Source organism: Boleophthalmus pectinirostris, unplaced genomic scaffold (assembly GCF_026225935.1).
Source record: "Boleophthalmus pectinirostris isolate CB_2022bp ecotype Guang Dong unplaced genomic scaffold, ASM2622593v1 HiC_scaffold_15, whole genome shotgun sequence".
Lineage (NCBI taxonomy): Eukaryota > Metazoa > Chordata > Actinopteri > Gobiiformes > Gobiidae > Boleophthalmus > Boleophthalmus pectinirostris.
Window position 1 is genome coordinate 15,206,579 of NW_026571070.1, and position 24,219 is coordinate 15,230,797.

The 24,219-nt window shown below is 36.8% G+C and overlaps 1 protein-coding gene across 3 annotated transcripts; it reads left to right on the forward strand.

Moving 5' to 3' along the window:
* rnpc3 (RNA-binding region (RNP1, RRM) containing 3) lies at positions 1-23,088 on the forward strand. Of its 3 annotated transcripts, none has more exons than XM_055151181.1 (15): positions 1-427; positions 505-552; positions 631-743; positions 1,258-1,341; positions 3,193-3,304; positions 4,665-4,733; positions 5,498-5,616; positions 7,094-7,219; positions 8,371-8,510; positions 13,112-13,291; positions 15,334-15,428; positions 15,516-15,574; positions 18,056-18,188; positions 22,593-22,662; positions 22,785-23,088. In XM_055151181.1, exons 1-14 carry the CDS (start codon positions 275-277, stop codon positions 22,650-22,652), a joined length of 1,491 nt encoding a protein of 496 aa, XP_055007156.1. In that variant the 5' UTR covers positions 1-274; the 3' UTR covers positions 22,653-22,662; positions 22,785-23,088. The 3 variants fall into 3 exon arrangements, with proteins under 3 accessions (XP_055007156.1, XP_055007157.1, XP_055007155.1); XM_055151182.1 differs by having other exon boundaries at positions 23,030-23,088; XM_055151180.1 differs by having other exon boundaries at positions 22,593-23,088.
* The last annotated feature ends 1,131 nt before the right edge of the window (positions 23,089-24,219 follow it).

Genomic DNA, 24,219 nt, shown 5'->3' on the forward strand with positions numbered 1-24,219 from the left:
TGCATGATGCAGTAGCTTAGCATAAACCCATTCATTCACAACTTCGTTTAAGCGCCGTTTAATGCAACTGATTATACGGAATAAGCTACAAAACATAACGAAAACAAATGTTGTTAGTTGATGCATATCGGGCTAAGGTTAGTAAGCCCGATATTTCCTGCGTTTGTTGCGCACGAAGCTGAATTTGTGTGGATGATACCTGCTATTTTCTCTTGCCTTGATGGTGAACTCGTAAACGGTGTCTTTTCTGTAAACTTGTAATTATTTCACTAAAATGGAAACGACTGAAGATACTACAAAGACCAATGTCAGTAAAACGCTGCTTATACGACACCTTCCCGCCGAACTGAGCAAAGACGAGAAAGAGGATCTGCTCAAGTATTTTGGAGCCGAGTTTGTCCGAGTATTTCCGAACAGGGGTCGTATGGTAGGTTCAAAATGCTAGAAAATGTGAAAATTCATATTACATTTATGCGTGATTTTATACTTTTTGTTTTTAAACAGAAAAATGCAGCTTTTGCAACTTTCAAGACGGAAACCTTTGCTGCAAAGGTTTGTTAATGTTAAAAGTTTTTCACGAGTAATTGAATCTGTAATGTTTAATTATTTTCCCTCATTGTTCCCTTTCAGGCACTTGCAAGACTGCATCAGTTGGAGGTCCTTGGTCATACACTTGTGGTAGAGTTTGCAAAAAACCAAGATTCTGTTGTAGTATTAAAAGATCCACCAGTGACAAAAATCAGGTAATAAACTTCTTAGAGCTTCACTATTACAGTGTTGTAATTTTATATTAGATGTTTACAGTTACAGATTAAAACTATTTATAATGCGCCCAAGCATCACATTATTTTGATGGCGTAAAATTGAAGTCCTTTTCTTGGCAATTATAATGCTGAGGAACAATTTATCTTAAAATAGACTAAAATATCATTGGAATGAAACTAAGATAAACTACAAAACCTTTAACTGACCCTGAAAAGGACTATGACTAATGATTATCAACACAACAAATTCAAGCTCAAACCAGGACAAAACTATAGAATAAAAAAATCAATTGAAAATGATTGGAATTGTTAAACTAATTCATCTCTAAAAATAATCTGCTTGGTACCCACCAGCACTAGAAAATAGAAACACATTTTCAGACTTCAAATTAAAATTGGGAATTAAATCATTAACTCAAGGTTATAATTGAAGACAGTGTTCAAACAAATCATCTTTGAGACTTATAATGTGCTTTATATTGTCAATTTGCAGTGACAAAACTACCACAGAAGAGAAGAAGCCGGAGCCTAAACAGTGTACTCCTCTTTTAGAAGATGAGATTGCACCACAGCTTGGGTAAGAGCTGCTTGTTTGCTGTAAATGCTGCTGCATTTCACTTGTGTTGATGGGGAGGCGTCACATCATTGTTAATCTGATCTCCACTGGACAGTCCTCCTAGACTTTCCAGGGAGTTTGCATTGCTCTGTCTTGAGGCAAACTGACAGACCTAACCCAGTTGGAGCTGGTGGTCAGGAGATGTCAGCCTTCCTGTGTCCAATTAGACGCGTGGGTTCTGAGAGCACCTGACAGGTCTGAGGCAGGAGACAGGAGCAGGGCCTGTAAAACATCTCATTCTGAAACTGACAACATCTCAGCCAGTAGCAACTCTCTTTTACAGTTTATACATCTTGGCACCCACTCTTTCTTTTTTATAAAATGTGTGGTATTGAACTAAAGGTACTTTCAATTATGAATGTGTGAAATTGTAGCTGTACTTGAAGACTGTATTGGTGATCTGTACTCACAGTAATTAGATAGTCATTTTGTAAAAGGAGTGGGAGATCTCAATTGTTTTGAAGACAAGCAAAATTAGGTTATATATTTTCTAGAATTTATTGTAAAAGTCTGTTTATTTAAATCAAGAATGAATCAAACTTGCATTGTTTTGTTTCAGATAAGAGCCTGATGTGATATTTCTGCACTTATGTGTTCATTTTAATGTCGTTCACGTGTACCCTAACCATGACATTTACAAATGCATTTCAGTGTAATACTGAGCCAATTATTGCGATCTGCAATCTCGATGACATTTAAGATGATTATTTGCCCTGCTCAGCTTCATGCAATTCTATAGTTATGGTAATTCCTTGCACAAGTTTTTAGCTGTGGTGTAGCCATGAGAAAATATTGAAATTTGATGTCACGATTATCATAGCGAAAAGAATTGTGATTAAGGTTTATATTGCGATAATTATGAAAATTGCTGACAGTTTTAAAATGTTATGGCTATGATTATTTTTAATGTTATCAGTAAGTTCTATGTATAAACAACTTCTATGTAATTGTACTTTGTTACAAGGGAAAACTAGTACGATCTAGCAGAGATCATGATGGATACGCAGCTTTTTTTCTACACATGTTCGCAATACAGTGGCGATTATCTTTGTTGACAATTATATTGTTCCACAAACTACTATTTTCTACCCTTTTTATCACGATAAACAATATTATTGTTATTGCCCCATCCTTTGAGGTGTACAATATGATGTGTCTAATTTAAATAATGAGATTTGAAATGCTGCCTGAAGCCTTAAAGTTTTGTGATGGACTTCTGTCATCCCACCACAACCTAAACCAAAAATAAATAGATAAATGAATAAATAACACTGAATATTATATAGCCAAAGTTTCCGTTCGGTGTCTAACTTGCAGCTGAAGTGAACACCGCCAGCTTTCCTATACACTGCGCCGCTAATAGCACAACAATTCAAACACAGATCAAAATGGAAGCTGGATATGATTTCACATTGAGCTACAATAATAGTTTTGGCTCTGTACTTTCAGCGGCGCCAGTGTGGAGCCTTGTGGCAGGTTAAATTTCATGTTCTGCTCAGCCCACACCTTATTAGACCAGAGTACATTTAGATTTGTTCTCCCGTGTCGTACTCGGCCTTATGAAAGTTATTATGTGAAGACAAGCTGGTACTGCTGACGTGGCACAATGGTCCCAGTGCCCCTTAATAGCTGGATTTTACATTGTGTTGGCTAGAGCACTTGTCATGTTAAGAATAAGCTGTCTTGCTAACCACTTACTTCCTGAAGCAGCTATTCATTACGGTGGCATGTATGTTGTTAAAGGGAGGAGGAAAGGGTGTTTTAAAGGCAGTTTAGAGAATAATTCTGACAATTTTCTTTCTTTTTTTACAGGTTGAAATTTCAGGCAAACCCCACTTTAAAATATTTATATCCCCCGCCTTCAAATGCCATCCTCGCAAATATCACACATGCTCTCATCAGTGTGCCCAAGTTTTATGTTCAGGTGAGTACCAAAACACCCAATTTGCGTACAACTATGAAACTGGTGCAACTAGTTCTACTCTCTACTCTATGGGGCACATGTTATACTAGGGTCTGTGTTCAATGTCACAAGACTGATTCCTGGCTACAGTAGTTTGCTGAATGTCTCTCCCCACTCTTCACCCTATTTCACTTCTGATAATACTGTTTACCCCAAAAATATCTTAAAGTAATGGGTACTACTGTAACTTCTGAGTTTATCAGCCATTCTTTCAATTCACCACATATACACACTTACACTTTCTACACACACCTACACACTTACACTTATTCAGAAACCATAAAGAATTATTTAGAAACAGAGAGACAAGTACAGAAATCAAATAATTTTACAGAGATTTCAGATATTTTTAAATTAGTCTGGTTTAGATTAACTTTAAATTATTTCTGTAATATAGCATCACTCTACCAGGACACCTCCACTTGTTGGTCCTTGTTGAAAACGGTGTAATCTCCTATCCTTCCATAAACTGTATATATAAATGGACATAAATAACCCACTAGCCACTGCATTACAAAGAGGAAGTGTTCATGGAGACGCTTCCGGCTCCATCGACTCTTTCCACGCTATATGATCTTCTCTTGGTGGTTTCATTTTTGCCATTTTGTCCATTCATAAATTCCTACTCGTAATATGGAACTTGGCTTCAAATTTACTATATAACCGCTAGCATTCTGAGCTATGGGCGACGTCACACTTCATTAGTCCACTTCTTTACACAGTCTATGGTTCCTCCGCAGCTATACAATGCTTCTCTTTGACATGTAAATTCAGGCCATCCATGCTCGTATTTACATTCATACCTTCTTCTTATTCGAATTGTGTGAAAAGGGAATTTGTAGAACACGTGCAGATTTGCATGAGCCTTTCAAATCCACACTTTTTATATTGTAACTTGAAAAAACATTACCGTGGTAAATGTCCCAGGGGGAGTTTGAACTGCATCCAACCTTAGCAAGATCAAACAGTAAACATTTGCCTTTTAAATTTCAATTTGGGGCGCTAAGAAAGTATTAATAATAAACCATAAGTGGGAGGCATGAGTTATGGGCTTAACATTTCCCTGAGAGCACTGAAGCCTGGATTTTCACCGATGATTTTTCCCCATTCTGTCCTCTTGGTGGTGCTATTGAGCTGTATAGAATCTGTATAGAGTTTTACCACTTTTTCACCTTTCTCAATCTTGCGTTAAAGCTCCCGTTTTAAATTCAAATGCATTCGGATGGCAATCTGTTTCACATATGGTCGCAGAGTTCAAGCAGCATGTTTGAGTTTGGATTTTCAGATTCTATTATTATATTATTATTTCTCCACTGCACAGGTTCTCCATCTGATGAATAAAATGAATTTACCGTGTCCTTTTGGCCCAGTCACAGCCAGACCACCTACGGTAAGTACAGCTTATGTCCTTGGTCCAAACTCAAAGCATATGCTCGTGTAGTCACAAAACAAAATTGTGAACTCTGATCTAAAAACATGCTTGATACAGATTGTGTTATTGCAGCAATAGTAAAAAATAAAACTTTAGAAGGATAGTTTCTAATATCATCATGTTGTGTAGCACTGCTTCTAATATAGATCAAGATTATTGTAAAACTATTTAAGAAAAGTTCAGTTTGGTCCTGTAACTGCTTATTTATGTCATTTGTTTGTTCAGTATATACTTGGCTCAAATGAGTATGTAGTTTCTATTCTAGTTTTAGTTTGCATTAGTATCTGAGTATCAATTTCTGTTTTTTCACACAACTTTCAGACAAATTTGGGACTAAACATGGACTAATCCTAGAGCTAAACCTGGGCTACAGTAGCACAAAATCAGGACTAAAGCAGGTCCAAACTAGGTCTACATCTAAACTTAACTAGGCACAAACCAGAACCAGACCAAGACAAGTCTGAAAGCATTCTAAAGCATTTTTTAATTACGAAGATAACAGTTGGCGAGCAGTTTATGAAGTGTCTTTGCTATAGTTTAGAAATAAATAAAATATCTCAAGCCTGCATTGAACTGAATTAAGATAGCAACCAAACATTTTTACATTGTATTTACTGATGTACTTTTTAGACAGGCATGGTCAGCATTTTGGTGTAATGTGACTTGTAATATAAAGCTGATTGTTCCTGAATAATACAACTCTTTTGATCTTCTCCTTTCAGTATGAAGTTTTTGCCCCAGCTTTTCCCATATTTCCCCCTGAAAACCCCCCTCTACCTCGACAGGAGGGGTCCAGCGCGGAGTCGGAGTACGAGAGCGAAGATGATGAAGATAAGGAGAGGTGAGCCGAGCAGCCAAGAGCATAATGATACTGTCAACAAAACTTTCTCAAATAAACAACTTTCGCTAGCAAGATCACAACCTTGAAATGTGGTGCAAACAATATGAATTTATTACGCACGAAAACAATGATTTTTGTAGATGAACTGAAATCCGGTTGTGAGGTTTCAAGGGGGTGATCAGCTCTCAGGGTTTGAATCCCCCCTATACCTGTAAGATAGAAGGAATAAGAAATGGAAAAGAAGGGAGGGCAGGAGGGTAAATGAGGAAACAGAGCGGAGGAGAGCAGGTGGTATGAGTAGAATAGAGACAGGAAGAGGCATGTGTGAGGTAAGGTCCTTGGATAAGATAATATAACTTGTCTTGATTTAAATTTGAGAAGAAAAATAATAGAGACTTCATGCATATACATAGTTTAGATAATTAAAGGTGCACTATGTAACTTTTCTGGTGGAGTCTCTGCCATGTGGTTGTCTCTGTCCATTTTGCGTATATTGAATTACAGGTGTCGAAAAACATAACTTGGGCTGGTAGTATCACCTGCTTGTCTCCATGAGATAGATAAGTTCACTGAGACACTGTGGAATATTTCAGTCAAAGCAGTAACCTCTCCATGGAGACAAATAGGCATAGTAGACCCTCCATGAGAAAAGTTAGGTAGTACCATTAAGATAACCAATACCAGGTCCTTATATATTAGGGATGTAACAATAAGCGTAATATTGCGATATTGTATCGTCAACGTTCTCACAATAATATTGTGGACCATCACAATATATCGAATCGCTTTGCTTAAATTAAGAGTTATGGTGCAGCAATAGTTAAAAAAAGACAGAGGGAACTACATAGACCATGATCCTTTGCTCCATTTCAGTGCAGACTACATGCAGAAATAACAGTTCTAAGCACTTTTAGATCTTAATTCTTTGGATTAAATCTTGTCAAGGCATTTTAAGCAGCAAGTAGCATATTGACCGTTTTGTTAGCCTTCACAGAATATCTCTATAAATGTTGTACCGTGAAATGTATATTGTGAAAATATTGTACAGAGAGATTTGGATATTGTTACATCCATAATCATGAGCCTCCCCCATATCGTGAGCTTTCCCACAATGCCGCAATAAATATCGTACCGTGAGGTTCATACCGTGACGATATCGTATCGTGAGATTTGGATATCGTGACACCCCAATTATATTTTCTGATGGCCTTATATTTACATATATATGTCTAATTATTTATGTTTTGTTTAAAAAAAAGAAAAACACTCAGTATAAGTAAAGTATAAAAGTACATATACAGTATTAAAGTATTCATTTTTGTTATCTCCACCCCTAATCGGCCCCATACATTATTATTAATCGAAACTCGTGCATTGTTACTAAACTGTATTATGCCTGATTATGTCAAATTTAACACTGCATCTCTCTAATCAGCTAATCATTTTCCACTTTATCAATTTCTCTGTGCTATTTCAGGATCGCACGAGTGATGGGCCTGGTCAACCAAGCGTACAAGAGACCGCAGAGACAAAAGACATCCTCCAAACGAAAGAAGCCCCGGATCAAGGATCTCCTCTTCGCTCCTAAAGCAGACTCCCAGAGGTACAGCAGGGCCAGTCAGGCATGTCACTGCGCTCATCTCCACACAGCATTCACCGGCATCTAAAAAGGGAACGCCAATCTCTAGACAGTAAATGTTCTCCCTTTAAGATGTGCGTTTGAGCCTTTGGGAGTGTTTGTTACACCTTAATGACAGACCACATAACTTCCAGAGTATAAATATACGTAGTCTCGCCTGATTTGTGTGTAGGTGAATTTACTGGGAAATCTTGTGTTCTGTTGACATTTTTTTTTCAAAGTGACAATATTACGCTATTTTCTGATGTTATTACGTTGTTTTCTCAAGAAAAACATAGTTGGAGTAGTGTTTTGTTTCATTCTTAACATGTTTGACACACAAACCTGCCTCCATGCAGTTTTTCTCTCAACCGGAAAACACTGTTCCACCTCGTGTTGTCAGGAAGTGCTCCACTATGTTTTTAAACTCACATGCAAAACATGCAATTTCACTAGAATCATTTGGATAATTTCAGCCTTGTACTTCCCAATCTGTACTGAACAAAATGTAAAAAGTAGCTGTTAACTTGGAAACTACTGCTACATGACAGAGCATTTTGAGCTTTGGAGATGTAGACAGACTAATAATAAAGGATTACCAGTACTCAATAGTGTCAGAATGAAATAAAACACAACTCTGGATATGTTTTTGAGGAGGCAACATTATAACATGGCTTAAAGCTCACAAGAGTCAATTTCACAGAATATAGGATCTTTAAAAATCGATCCATACATCATCTACGAAAAACTTATATTGAAGCTGGATATTGTTTTTAGCAGGTTTTGATATTGAACAAAAAAGTAACAACACAGAAATGGGACGAACATGGATAATTTTAGAATGCTCTTTGAATGATCAATTGGAACCAACATAGCGCCACATGGTAATATTAAAGGTCAGTTATTTTTCATTTGTAGTTTAATGCCACATTCGAAAACAAGAGCAAAGGCTCAAAGTTCAGAGTAAAACTACTAATAATATATTTCACTGTGGTGTTATGATCAACATTGAGGGCCATACCTTTTCTTTTGTGTCACAGTCAAGTTTGAAATGTAAGTATTGTAACAACGCTAGACCAGAATGAAATATCTGGGGACATGATGTTTGATTTTTGTTTTGTTTTTTTTGCCCTAAGTGCCCCAGTTCTGCAGCCGTCAGATGTGTTTGAGCAGCCTCATCCGACTGGTCCCAAGAAAATCGAGTTCCACATTTCGGTTACGGAGACAAAAGTGGAGGCGGCTGGTCCAGGTGTGGAGTCTCAGAGTGAACAAAGAGGTAACAAGATCACTGCATTCACAGGTTCATAGGTTACACTGCACTGTTATTGAATGTAAACAGAAATATAAGACATTTTTAACCTCTTCTACCCTACTCTTACAATCCCAAAATTCACAGAAATAACACTTCATGGCACTAAAACATGATATTTTGCATTGCTTTTAAAGGTGCAGTGTGTCACTTTTCTGGTAGAATGCCCGGAGATGTTATTGCCTTACCTCCAATATTTTAAAATATGGTATTAAACTTTTCAGTCTCCATAGAAACAAGTAGGAGACGCTGCCATTGCAATTTACAGGTGAGATCTATGAAAAGCCGGCTCCACTCAGTCAGAATATCTGTTTTTAAAGGTATTTTTCAGCAATAAAAACACCCATAATCTAAGAAATTAATCTTGTATAAGTTGAATACCAAATTGTGGAACATTACCAGCAAAGCAGTAGCATCTCCATGGTGCCAAATCCCCAAGCTGAGAAGTTACACAGTGCACCATTAACACGCAGATTTCTTGCACAACCAAATTTCTTTTCTTTAAATTTTTTATTGGGAGAGATTCAGTTCTAAAGATTTTCAATGTTAAATGTAGTCTGTTGCAAGTCTATGATACATAAACTTTACCGCCTCACCACACTGTTTTTTTAAGCTCAATTTGAAGTTTTATTGAAGGCAATGGCTTTTCAAACATACCGCAATACCCAGTGGTGAGTATAGTTCTACACTGAAATGAAAGATCGAAAGATTCACCTTCGTAAGTTTTGCTGTAAAGGTTTAAGAGAAAGTTAAGGAAGCAACTTATTGTACTTTTAAAGATGGAGTATTGAACATGCACCACATTTAAATCGATATTAGATGGTACCGTTTCTATATTTGTTGAAGAAATACAGAAACATATTATTTGTAATTTGTTTCAAGTTTCATTTTTGATGCTTTGAGACCCTCCTCCCCTTGCTCCCTGTGCTAAATCACTCCCCCTCCAGAGTGCAATCGCAACACAACACAATGAAACTACTGCACATTGAATCAGGTTTGAGAAGTTGTAGTGTATTGTTTTGCTATGTATATTTACTAACTGCTAACTAACTACTGCAAGGAGGGTTTGAGTAGTGCCTGGAAGAGATTGCTATATTACTCAAACATGCATGGTTGACATATAAAATCACTTCAGACATGTTTTTGATAAAGGAACAACATATTAAAACATGGTAGCAAGCTCCAAAAAGTTGATTTTGCGATACCCCTCTTTAAAGGTGTACTATGTAACTTTTCTTCCAACCCATTGTCTAAATAAAAGTGTTTATTATTGTGGTATCTAAATTGATATCAGGTAGTATTTACAAGTATTTTCCTTTTTATCAGAATCCAGTTCAAAATGTTTGTATTGTGACAAGGGCTAGGTATCATTAAGAAGTTGTGGATACGATACATACGATGATACGATATCAGGCCACGATACGATACATATCTCGATACAGTGAGCTTTTGATTTGATATGATTTGATACGATATATTTCAAATCGATTTGATATGGTTCAAAAAATAAATAAAAGCTAAATCATGGCTGTGATACTAAAAATCTTTGTGTTTTATATTAACTATGCACAAGAAGTGGTTTAACAAACATTTTAATCCTCAAAACAGAGAAAATGTCAAATTTGTTCCATAAATAAGTTTTCTTCCTCTAAACAAGGAACAAAACTGCAGCGCTGTAACAAAATAATTTAGTAAAATACACAAAAAAATACTCTCGGCGATACTGATACAGCAGCCCATGATATTGGTACGTTATCCTCACATTAGACAATACAATATATAGATATTTTGATATTTTTGCACACTCCTAATTGTGTCTCCGTTCTATTCGAGCACAACTTGCTATCAAATAGGCTACAATATGTTTTGGTTGTTAATATTTATTGTGTGTACATTTTCTTTGGTTGAATACCTTCTGACTCATCATAGGTGCAAACTAAATACTAAAATAATGAATTCTCCTACTTATCTATTGCAGCTTACGTTTTTTAACAATATTGTATGTTTAGAATAGTTTTTGTGGGTTAAATCTGCTCTTGGGTTTTTCTGTCAGTGTCATAAATTTGTTTCAGTATTATCGTTTATCTTCCATATTTACTTCAGAAATAAATCGCACTTCAAAATTTGTTATCGTGACAAGACTACCATCAAAAACCTGCACCATTATCTGTATGAAGAGATGTCACGGGAGCAGGGACCATGTTCCTCGTCAGCTGTATAGCCTATATGCCTTATCTCCCTTCTCCCTTGCTTCCAACTTTGCTCTGCTGCAAAACCTGGAGTAGTAAAATAGATCTCAAAGTCACACACACAAACGATTTCGTGAAGCCAAGGGAGAGATAAACTATGACAGGTAGCTTTTTGGATTAGTCTTGTTTTGGGGTGGGAAGTCTGATAAACAAGCTATTTAAATGAAAAGGGAAGTAGCGACAGATAAGGGAACAGGATAATTCCTGAAACCAGTGATCTAGTTCTGTGTTGAGACTGTATCAGAAAGCCTTCTTCTTGCTCCAGCGGGTAGCCACACACACACCTTATGGGGATGACAAGTCTTTTCTTCTACCCTGGTTTTGTGGATTTGAACAGGCTCACTGCTTCTCGTAATTCCTCTGACAATGTGTGCAGAGGCATGGATTGGCAATTCCCAAGTCTATCCAAGTCATTCACTCGCACTAGAAAGTAAGGGTGGCTGATATTGACAAAAATAACATCTCTTTTTTTTTTGTATGTGTCCCAATAGTAACAATAGGTAGACATTTTAGCAATCCAACAGAAATGTGCTAAAATGTGTCTTTATATGTATTACGTAAGGTTTAAGTAGCCAACAAATGTAAAATGAGTTGTGCTATGTTTGAATAATCCTTTATTATTAGTTTGTCTACATCTCCCAAGCTCATAATACTCTGTTCCTCCTTGTGATGTTATGAAGTAGTAGTTTTCAAGTTATCTACTACTTTTTACTCACTAATATCAGGTGTGGAGAATGGAGAGTGAATGGATAATTGTCTACTGTAGTAGTGCTTTAATATGCATGTCATTTGATTGCATAACTAAATAACAGTAAACAATGTGAAAAATATATTGAAGGATCCATGTAAGATTTTGATTTAGCATTTTATAAATGTGCCTGCCAGTGACTGCCTACTGATAACAATTTGAATGCTGATTTTTGTCTTAACTACAAAAACATGGGGCATAATGACCCATATTTATGGTAAGATGATTGGTAACATCATATGTTAAGATGATTATCCAATCAGAAAGCAGAATGAGCCTCACATGCCTTATCTGGGTTGTCAGTATAAGTCCTGTTGGTTTGAACCTAAAAGGACTTTCCCTGACCTCGAGCCTCGCCTTCTGCCAATCATGAATCAGTGCTAGTGCAGCCTGTGCAGCTCTGTGAATACTGGCAACCCAGGTTCAATTGTGATTGTAATGCACTGTATAAAACAGTAGGAGCACAGGCTACATTCAGTTACTTTAAATATAATGTTTAATATAATCATTAAAAATTTATTAATTAAAAAGAAAGAAAAAGAGGACAGCAATGCACAGAATATCAATTAGTTGCTCCCACATGCACAGACTTCATAACTTTTTAAATTTTTTTATCATAATCATTTGGTCATAACAAAATTTACATTTGCCACAAGGATGACCCTACAATACATACAATTTTTTGGATGAAAATGTTCTATTCACTCTTAATAATTCATATATGTCACTAGCAGTCCTGTACGTCGTACCAAACAAGCTCTAGTCTGTATATAAGATTCTATAAAGCCATAAGCATCAATATCTCAAACTAAAGCTGATGTGACAGAGCGGATTTGCCTCCACTTTCCTCCCTGAGCCGCCTTGGTTTACTGAAGAGGATAAACAATGTGCAAGTGATTATTCAGCCATCTGCTACGCAATATTTAAATAATTCCACCTGTTTAGATGCAGACGGGTGAAAAATATGCTTTTCCACTTAAGAAGCACTGAGCTACACGCTGTAGTTAACATGGCAGCAGATGAAGAGACTCATGTTTTGATAGGTTGATGTATACGGGGTAACTTTATTTTACGGGGGTTACCATTGTGAGAAATAAGCAGTTACACCTTAACCAACCATTAGTGTATTCTTCTTTGCATACTGGTAATTTAATCTGAAATCCCCACTTTGAAACTTATACAGTGTTATAGTGCAATGATTTTTTGCGATGTATTTCTGATTTTCATGCGTGGTGGGTTCTTAATATTTTTAGTTGAAATCTGTAAGTGTATTGTTATAATGAGAGCCATTTTATTATTTAGCTCGAATAGTTTTAATTGGCATTCTTATTCTATAGCTGCACTTGTTTTACTTTTTCATTGCAGCACTGCTATCTCCTGTTTCCGAGATGAATAAATGGTCCTAATCTATCTAAATTGAATGTTTACTGTACTTGACTATGCTTTTAATATCACTGAATACAAAATATCATCTGACAGTAACCCAAAAGTACATATTGTGTTTAGTTGGTGTTCTTATTTCCTCCATTGATTTTAATACTCTTCCTCTCCTTATGCTTGTGCCCTTTTAGAAGAGGAGGTAGAGGCCCCCCGGAGAATGCAGGAGGTAGTTGAGGTGATCGAAGGATTTGGAAAGCTCTTCCCCAGCGTAGTGCCAACTGAAACACAAGAAGAAGACAGTGAAGATGAGGACATACCCAAAGATGTCATATCCAGAAGGGAACTGGAGAAAGGACGATTATCCAGAGATGGTAAGTATTTCAAAAACACGCCACTTAAAGGAATATGAAGTCTGGATTCTAAATGGCTTCAGCTGGCATATCGGCATTCTATTGACCAATATACTTTAATAGAGATGGGCGTAGGTAAACGTTCATATTGATAAAATGCTTTTTTTTTGTTGTAATATAGCTGGTTCTAACTCTAACTTTAACAACAAATAAAATGTGCTTCAGTATATTATTCCGGAAATAAATAATACAAACGTTGACATTTAACATAAAAATTTCTTCCTCCAAATTTTAAATGAATACATTTTTATTAAAAAGACTGAAGCATACTGAGTAGGGCTTGGTATCATTAAGAAGTTGCCGATACATACCTTGATACAAATGTCTCGATACGATACATATCTCGATACAGTGAGCTTTCGATACGATACGATATATTTCAAATTGATTCGAGACGGTTCAGTAAAAAATAATGGCTAAATCATGGCTGTGATACTAAAAGTCTTTGTGTTTCATATGAACTTTGCACAAGAAGTGGTTTAACAAACATTTTAATAATCAAAACAGTGAATATGTGAAATTTGTTGAATAAACGAATTTCCTTCCTCTGAACAAACAACAAAACTGTAGCACTGTAACAAAATAATTTACCAAAATTGCAAAAAAAATTACAAAAAAATGTACCAAAAATACTCTTGGTGATGTATTGATACAGCAGCCAATGATATTGATACTGTATCATGACACTAAATGATATGATATTTCGATATTTTTGCACACCCCTAATACTGACAATTAGAAATGACAGAATCTTGATTTTAAATTGTTGATTAATCACACAGCCTTAATGAGACTTCCATGTAATGAATAGGGAAAACTTGTTCTTTCTGCTTATCTCAGGGTATGATATAATAACATTCAATCCAAAAATCACTACTGACAGTCAAACATTTGTAAGTACAACAGTTCACCCGTAAACCAGTGTTTCCAATTAAGGCACAAACTTTTAAGATGTTTAAATCAAGGACCCTGACTCTGTGGCCTATTAACATGCATGCCTTTCCCACCCCCTCGGGCTCAGGATCAAAACTTTTACACTGCGCACTTACTGTTCACTTGTGATGCTATAAATAGAGGCTAACAGGTTAGGAAAGCATTGGCACTCCCAGCACATACAGTACATTGTCTCCAAAACAAATCCCTTTCTCCTCTGCTGCAATGAGGAAAAAAAGGTACAAGCACAACAGTCTTTGAAATGCATATTGGGAAAAACTGGCAGTTAGTGCGGGCATGCGAGCAATGAAAATAGGATGCCACTGCATAAACACATTTAAAAAGATAACAAGTGCATACCAAATTACAATAGCAGTGTGCATGTATAACAACTCATGAAATGTTGTAAAAATGTTCACTTTTGACAGTTAAAGGTCCTATATTGCACAAATCTGCCTCGGGTGAGCTTTAAGGCATGTTATAATGTTGTTACCTCCTCAAAAACATACCTGGAGTTGTGTTTTGTTCCATTCACATGTTTGAGTAACTCTTTATTATTAAGCTTTCTACATCTCCAAAGCTCTGTTTCAGCTTGTGATGTTATGATGAAGTGTTAGTTTTCATGTTAACAGCTCCTTTTACATTTACTTCAGTAGACATTGGCAATTCCAGGACAGAAATTATCCAAATGATTCTAGTGAAGGTGTACGGAGTTTTAAAACCCAGTGAAGCACTTCCTATATTACCACATGACATCAACTGTGGAACATAGTGTTTTCCATTTGAGAGAAGAGCTCACCCTAAATATGCAGGATTTGTGTGTTAAACATGTGAATGAAACAAAACACAATTCCATGTTTTTGCTGAGGGAACAACATTTTGACATAGATCAGAAAATAGTATAATAAGGGCCCTTTAAATAAAACACAAAGCAGTCATATACTCAGATTAACTTTGAATTTCTCTTTATGTATGTATAGCCAGTTGTGGAAGCCTTTGTACCTGTTTTTAAATGCACCCTGCTTTATTTTCCCTCTTTCCCTCTCTCCATCCCTCTTCTTTTAAAACAGAGATAAAAAGGATGTCTGTGTTTAAAAATTATGAACCTGGCGAGCCGACGTGCAGACTGTACGTGAAGAACATCGCCAAACAAGTGGAGGAGAAGGTTGGAGCATTGATGCTGTTTGACCCAATTCTAAAAAAAAAAACAAGTTTCTTTAAAGTGTGGAGAAAGTCAATGTTTGTGTTGTAGGATCTCAAGTACATCTATGGGAGGTATATCGATCTTTCATCTGAAGCTGAGAGAAACATGTAAGTTAATTTGATTCCCCCCCATAATGTAAATGTGCATACAGTACTATAAATTCATTGAAAATAAGGTTTGCTTGGATAGGTGTCTCAAGTGTAAAGGAATATATTTACTAACTGGACTGGTGGACGGTCGATTTTGGTCAATAGTTGGTTGGCTGGATACCATTTCTCTTGCTTTACTATATGTAGACATACTTTGATACAAAATAGTGTTTGCAATGCTCAGTGCTCAGTTAATGGTCTAAAATAGGGCCAACCAGAACTTACCAGAGACTAACCAAAGGTTGCATTTAGATTTAAATGAGAGGTGAATCATCTTATTTGGATGGATTTTGCATTTTGGGGCCATACCCACTTGTCAAAGCCTACCGTAATTTCATCAGATCTCAGAAGCTGAGCAAGGAGCCTGTTTAGTACTTGAATTGGAGAATGCTGGGAATTCCAGGTGCCACAGTGGGCCGCCAGTAGCCTGATTCATCAGCCAGTTTCACTTTGTGGAAATCATCTGACCTTGCAGCATTAGGATTCATTCCCTCGACTGTAGGCTGGTACTTTTTTAAATTTAACCAATTGCTGCTAATTGGTCATGACGTTTGCAATGTGCCGCTAACAGGGCTCACTGGTATATTGAGCTTTTTCCAAATCCCGTAGGAAGAAGGGCAATAACAACGTTCCCCTTGATAAAATTCACCAAACATTATTTTGTTCTGACTTTTAATCCTCGATCTCAGGAATCGATGCCAGCACAGAATGTATGGCTCTTTGCTGATTGGCCGGTCCCAAACTCTCAATTCTGGGGTTCTTGCAAACTGTCTAGTGTATTCTGATTCCTGACCTAGTTGCTGGAGAGAAATTAAATTGAGCAGAGACACTAGGTGGCGCCAGCCTGACTAAGCCGCCAGTGGTCAAAACTGTTGTTGTGTCCTATAGGCAAGACACTTCACCCACATTGCCGAGTATGAATGAGGTGTGCGTGTGTGTGTGTGATGGTAGTGCTGGTTGGAGCGGCCTATGGTGCAGATTGGCAGTCTTGCTTCAGTCCATCTGCCCCAGAGCTTACCACCACTGAGTACGGAGTATATAAATCCAATGATTAATTTAAAATTTCCAATATTGATAATGCATAATACTACAAAAACAGCATGATTTAGCCCTATCCACAAACCATGTATTCTCCCCAGTCACATTTTAGATACAGTTTCTTTCTAGCACTGAACATTGTCACACACTGCGTGCCACTCCACTTTATGTCTTCACCAGCTATTTCTAACTCTGGCAATTTGTCCCTGCCTCCTGGGGATTCTAGGTAATTCATGCTGACTGCACGTTGGGATATTAATAAGAATCTAACGTGACGTGGAGCTCATGAGGGAGGTTTTGTGTTTGTGCATCAGCAGCACTTCAAATGAGTCTGGTCCTGACTCATCACACAGCGTATGTTCAGGAGACAGAGTCTGAGCGGCCGTGTGGGTGGCAGACAGAGAGGTGCTACTGTCAGACAAACACATTGTCCTGGTTAAAAGCAGTTTGGTCTGAGCTTTGTGAGGCTTTCTTCCAACTCAGGAGTGGCAAAGAGACAGGAAGCTGTGAATGGAGAGGGAGAAATTTAACACGTTTTGTAACTAGTAAAGAAACATTTATTAACTGTTATTCATATTGATTTGTACTAAGTGTGCTTTTAAGGGTTGTCCAATGATCTGGTCCAAATCGCACAAAGCAAATCAGTGCACAATATAAACAAATTATACTGATAAAGCATCTTTTTTCAATATGGATGCTTTTATTGCACATAAAAATGTAGAAAGACCTGCCTCCTTACGGTGAGTGAACTTGCATCTCCACAAACCTGACTTATTTGGTCTGAAAGAGGCCCTTCTCCATGAAAAATGTTTCCATGAAAATGTTTTTCCTTTAGATATAATATTACACAGTATTGGAATGTACAGTATTTATTTCCTTGGAAAATGTTCCTTAGTATCGTTTGAACAATTTCAGTGGAATCATGCAGTTGACTGTCCACCTTCCACCTTCTACCCCTTTACTAAAGAACTAAAAATACAAAAAAATACTCTACCGAAGACCGACTTTGACAACAAACTCATCCGCAGCCCTTTTTTTTAACCACAAACCTTTAAGAAAACTGTGTAGTCTCACTTTGTGCAGTTGTATCTTTTGTATTGAAATGTTAAAATAAAGCCTTGTGTGTATTTTTCGACCAAAGCAAAATATCAACCTGTGGTGGAGATTTAAGAGATCTCTATCTTTTTCCTATTTTCTCAGTATTTTTCTGTTTTCTCTAATTTTTACTCCACTCTTCTCATATTTTAGACAATATTGCTTCATTCTCTCATCGTCTACTCCCACTAACCCATACTTTGTCACTATCTGAAATGCCTAATGGCCTCTGTGTGATCCTGGGTGCCCCTGTGCTACCGGCCCGCAGTGATAATGATGTGTGCCTTTGCTGTGGTTCTGCCCCAGGTTCGACATCGTGTTAATGAAGGAGGGGCGGATGAAAGGGCAGGCCTTCGTGGGGCTCCCCAGTGAGGCCAGTGCACAGAGAGCCCTGCGGGACACCAACGGATACGTGCTCTATGACAAACCTCTTGTTGTTGTATCCTTCTGTACCTGTGGAAAGATGAAACAAGGCCAGGGATTTCAGTTACAGGGTTCCTAAAGAAAGATATATGTTTAACGGGCTCTGTGGTTTAGAGAAAATACTGTGAAAAAGACAACAAAGTAAAGATGAAGCATTAACACTTGTGTCCTAAATACTTACTTTACCTTATAATCATTCAAAAGCCTCTAAACACTGAGCAATAGGGGAGACGTAATAAAAATTTAAATTAAAAAAAATGATAGATTTACAACTAGAACACTATCTGCTTTAAAGGTACATTATGTGTCTGTATATCCCACAGAATGTCTGCGTTGAGGCGACCTGCTTACAGTAAGAAGGATTTTTTTAAAGGGCACATGTTGCGCTATTTCCTGAACTATGTTATAATGTTCTTTCCTCATCATAAACAGACCTGAAATTGTATTTTGTTCCATTCACACGTGTAACGTACAACGCCTGCATATTTAGGAGTTATTTTCAAACTGAAAACACTCCATACACCTCCAGTAGAATCACTGGATGATTTCAGCCCTTTTATTGCCACTCTCTAGTGAACCCACCCTCACGGGCATTTCTCATATGTAATTTACTAACCACATCAGCCCAGCAAATAAGATTAAAATAACTTTCAGCATCCAACTATAAACATGTAGGCATGTCTCAATTAAAAATTCTCAACAACTTAACAACATCCAACTATATACACTATCAAGGCGTATTTAAATGTCTCTGTTCAAAATGTGTATCAATTCAAACAGTATCCATCTATATACAGTACATACAGGCATATTCAAATGTCTCAATTCACGAGGTATGTATGGCCATTTAACATTTTCAAGTGAATATCAAATATATATAAAAAATGTTTTTAAAGTTTGTGTCACATGTTACCCCTCTGCTGGTTGTGAATGCTTGGTGCCACTGGCCCATATGAACAATCTGGCTTTGGTAAAGGGTAGCTGTTAACTTGAATACTACCACTACATGACATCACAAGGTGGAACAGAGCATTTTGAGCTTTGGAGATGTACACACTAATAATGTTTGAATGAAACAAAACACAACTCCAGGCATGTTTTCGAGGAGGTAACAATTTTATAACATGACTTAAAGCTCATAAGAGTCAGTTTTGTGTAATATAGGATGGTTAAATAATATAACAGGTATAATTGAATAAAGGCAAAATGGATATGTTCATTGCCATATTGAAATTACTGGTGCCTTTTAAATTTTATCAAGATATTATAACCAGTACCAATACATTGAGTTTTCTTCATCTACTGTAAATGCTGCTAAGTACAGGTTGACATTGTAGTCATTAGTTATTTAAGCATAATTAACGCTGTAAAGCATGCATAATTGAGAATATAATCAGGTTTATTTTATAGCAAACAAGCCTATTCTTCACACATGCACACTTGGCTCTGTCTCCAACTTTTAAATGAACAAGCAAAGATTTATTTCTGCCAGCGAAAACTGACCAGATTCTCTTTCAATTCCCAGTAGCATCAGATATAGCCAATGTGAAAAAGTTTATGTTGAAACTGCAGAAAAGGAGCTACCCAAGTTAACTTTACACAACATTTAACAGCTGAAAGATAAGCTAGAAATCTGTTGGTTTCACAGGGGGGAAATTCACTTGTTATGTCGGCAGATGGAGTGTAGACAGTAGCTTAGTTGGTAGAGTGTTTGTCCGCTGATCCGGAGGTTGGCGATGCGGTGCCAGCTCCAGTACTGTTGTTGTGTTCTTGGGCAAGACGCTTAACCCTCCTCAATGAGCAGTTCCTGTAAAACGTTTTGAGTGCCTTGAAGATGGAAAAGTGCTATATAAAATAAAATGGGGAAAATGTGCACGCAGTTAAAATCAACACAATATATATTTACTGGGAATAAAAAGGAAAAATAACACCGCTTTATTTAAAGAGGGGGTATTATGGGTATTATAATAATTAAAAATCCTCCATGTTCTTCATTCATCAAAAACATTCAGCAGTAAGATTCCGTGCAATGCTCAGCCCACAAGCCTGTGTCATCCATGCTCCCACACAACAATTCTCCATAAATATACAAAAATACAATTATACAACAACTTAAACCTGATGAAGTGCTCAGTAGTTTCATTAGCAGGATGCACGCTGGTTATGTTGTGATAGCGCTCTGAAGGGGGAGTGACTTAATGTCGAGAGCAAAAGGAGAAGAGACTGAGAGCATCAGAAATGAAAGCAAAACTTATTAAACATGTGTCATTTTTGGCGATTATAGCATTTTCAAAACAACATAAAGAAACATGATGATCTAAATATGTCTAAGCAGTTAATGCCCCATAGAACCTCTCTTTAAATTCATTGAAATGGATTTATTTATATTGAATAGCAGTGATGTAATAGATAAAGTAGATTCTCTAAAGTTCACTGAGGTAACGGCGTCCTAGTCAGAGGACAGTGGCTCCCAGTTCGTGTCCCTTTTTAATGATTATTTTAGTGCTGATGTGAGACTGCAGCATTTTGGGCGAATCCTCTCAGTCTAGTGCACAAATTAGTGGACGGAAGTGGACTACTTAAAATTTTATTACCCCACACAGCACCCCCTCCACATCTGGCTCCGCGCTGATCTTTGACCTATCCACAGCCAATCATCTCCTCTGTTTTCCTGAATGGCACTAGACGAGGGGCTGTCACTGGAAAATGAGTGAACTTCAGACGGAGCCAAGCGTCTATGAGGTCCGATTTTTTTTTTTTCCTTTTTTTTTTTTTTTTTTTGGCCACTAGTCTTCTGGCATTTAAGAGGGAGCAGCTGCGACCTTTTCTCAAATTAAATTCATATGAAGCAGTGAGTGTCAGAGGAAAGACGGTCCCAGTGGCTTGGAGCTATTGCCTGAGAGGAGAGAAAGATGCCCGTGGCTGTACTTGAGGTTTTGTGCAATATACACCGGGGTTAGCATAATAATACAGGAGCTTGGTTTGAATGTCCACAGAGGAATTAGCGGACTTGGAGACTGAGCTAAGGAGATTGTGAGTTATGACCTGAAGGGCATCGTTTGAATGAAGGATATGAAGAAGTTCTGGCAGCTCATTGTTTTTATTTCTGCCTTCAATCATAACAGTTTATTTAGCATGCTTTTTGAATAATTAAAGGCCATATATTACAGGAAAACTGTGAAGTTAAAGTCATGTTATCTTCTCAAAACCTTACCTGGAGTTGTGTTTTGTTTCGTTCACACGTTAGAGTAATCCTGATCTGTCTACATCAACAAAGCTCTAAATGCACTCTGCTCCACCTTCCACCTTTTGATCCACCTTTTGTTCAGTAGGGGCATTTCCAGGGTTAAAATCTTCCAAATGATTTTAGTGAAGTTGTATAAAGCACTTCCTGTATTAGCACAAGACATCACAAGGTGCAACAGAGTGTTTTCTGTATTGCCAGGTATGTTTTTGATGAAGAAACAACATTATAACATAGATCAGAAAATGGCAGAATATAGGCCCTTTAATATTCCAGGTGCAGGTTTGTTTTTGTATTGAATTATTTAGGCCTTCGGTAGGTTCAAAGGCATAGCTGGTATTTAGGCCCAATTCCCCTCACACTAAAGGCAGAAATGAAGTCAAATACTTCACTGTTCATTTATATGCACTGAAAATAGAATGTGACGCAATCAAAGTTACCAATTTGACACCACTCAATTAAAGGAGCATTTTGTAACTTTTCTGCTTGTCTTCTTGACAGTAGGCAATGCAAGTTTATTTGTATAGCACAATTTGTACACAAAGTAATTCAAAGTGCTTTACAAAATAAGAAATACATTAAAATCACAATACAAATGAATCAAAACATAAATAAACATCATAAAATTAAAAAGAGAGACAATAAATTAGAAGAGTGCAGAATGAAAAATGAAAACCTTTCAGTCATATGCTGCTAAACAGAACTGTTTTGAGCCTGGATTTAAACAGTGACAATATAATTATTTTTGCTTCTGTTTCACACACAGTATGACACTGAACTGATTTATCTTCCAATTATTCAGTTACAGGTGTTTCAGAATTGTTGAAAAATACCTTGAAAAGCATTCATTCTTACTGTGTGGGGTCACCTCTCCACAGATCTGACCTTGGCCTGGCCCGTAATTTGGCCTGGTGGCATCGCATCCTTGTCTCCATGGAGACTGATATGCTTAATGCTGTTCTGTGGAACATTCCAGACAAGGCAATAACATCTCTTTGGAGACGAGAGTGTGGCATACTCTCCACCAGAAGTTGCACTCTGAATGGTCAAACCTACTAATCATGCACAGCAACACATATATCTGATCCAAGCATATGTTGAAAAGAAATTAAGTATGTTTCTCTGTTAATGTGTGAATATGCTTTAACTTTATTAGTCCTTAACTTAACCCGACAGCAATTTGCCCGGTCAGCCAAACCAAAGGACAACAGTGACACAAAGAGAAAGCCTCGCTGAGCTAAACCAGGTGAGTATGACAATGAGAAACTGTGGGGCTTCTGCCAAATAATCCTCAAGGCTGGAAATAACACTTTTATCATTTTAATGGTGTTTTCTTTTTGCATTTTGTTTACACTTTATTTATTCAAGATGCCATGGCTTGATAATGTGGTCCTGCTGAAGCTTTTGTATCCTTATTCTTATATCCTTTTGAAAAACAGGGCAGTTACTTTGCAGCCCTTTGCAGAACAATTGGAAGTTCTTACTATTGGACCTGTATTGTACAAATGTAGTCTAAATTTAAAAGAGCTAGAATTTAGTTTTATTTATTGCACAGTGACAACTTGGGCTATTTTAATTCTTTACAATGGTCTCTACTTTTTGTACTTTTCTAGGTGATGCTCATCAGATGTCAACGTCTTTTTGTACAGAATAAAATATTTTATTAAATGTTTTTGTATAGTTTTTTTTTTTTTTCAGCTTCAAGTACATTTGGGAATATTTAGTCATTACTTGAGATGAATAAAGTACTATCAGTGTTGTCAGTTTAGAAAAAAATAAGCTCAGCAACGTGGTGACTATTGAGCACAAGACCTATAATTTTATCTAAAATCTGTTTCTGAAACTTTATAAACCACTGTGTTATTGAAGAATTTAGTAGAATCCTGCATTTTAACTTTTTTGGAGTACAAATTCCAGCTAGATGCACAAAAAATTCAATGTAAACAGATTATTATTGTATATAATTTTATTAAACTTAAAACTTAAATGGATATGGATAGTAATTTCCACGTAGCTGGTGATCCTCTTAATATTAGAATTTTTCGAAATGTTTAAGGGAAAAATTTACAGATAAATCTACTTTGGAAACCAGATTGTACGTCGAAGTGTACTTGTAAGAAAGTGTGCATTTAATATAATAGGATTTGGTTTAAAGTTTGCATTTCTTATCCAAGAGAACTGACAAAAAGACAAAATACAAGAATCACATTTCAGAATAGTATGTTTGTAGATCTAATCTACAGGGTTAGCAGTTCTATGGAGAATAAGACAGGATATTTTGTTTGTGAAGAAAATTATGGTACTTCAAAATTACAGCTTTTGCAATTTGCTAGTTTCGTCCATTAATATTGAGATTTTGATTTGATCATGATTAATCTTGTAACTCTAGTTTACAAAGTTTCAAGTCTCAAAACACCTCAATAGACTGTGGCCTTCCTTGACTTCCTAGACCTGGACTTAACTGTGATCTACAAAAGACAAAACGGCTAAATCTTTCTTTTTCACACACAACAGTAGACAATAGAAATGAATGATCCTTTCTTGAGTAAAGTTGTTATCTTCAGTTGTTTTGTCAAAGTAATCCCCTAAAACCTTCATGGATTCAGCACTGGTCTAGACCCACAACACCACATTATTATTTTTGTCCTTGGTGCATGCTGACCTTTCTGTCAAATAAAAGAAAAATCAAATTCAGTTTTTATTAAAGCATTCCTCACACCTTTCTCAAACTTCTGGAGTGTACTGTCTGCTCCCATTTGAACGTACACTTGACTCAGACCATCGTATTGTGTGTGTGCGTGGT

Bases quoted from the DNA above. Each gene is read 5' to 3' on its own strand.
- rnpc3 (XM_055151180.1), top strand. From the start codon at position 275: ATGGAAACGACTGAAGATACTACAAAGACCAATGTCAGTAAAACGCTG. The intron at 4,734-5,497 runs GTAAGTACAGCT...TTCTCCTTTCAG, and splicing joins TCACAGCCAGACCACCTACG to TATGAAGTTTTTGCCCCAGC. The intron at 5,617-7,093 runs GTGAGCCGAGCA...GTGCTATTTCAG, and splicing joins GATGATGAAGATAAGGAGAG to GATCGCACGAGTGATGGGCC.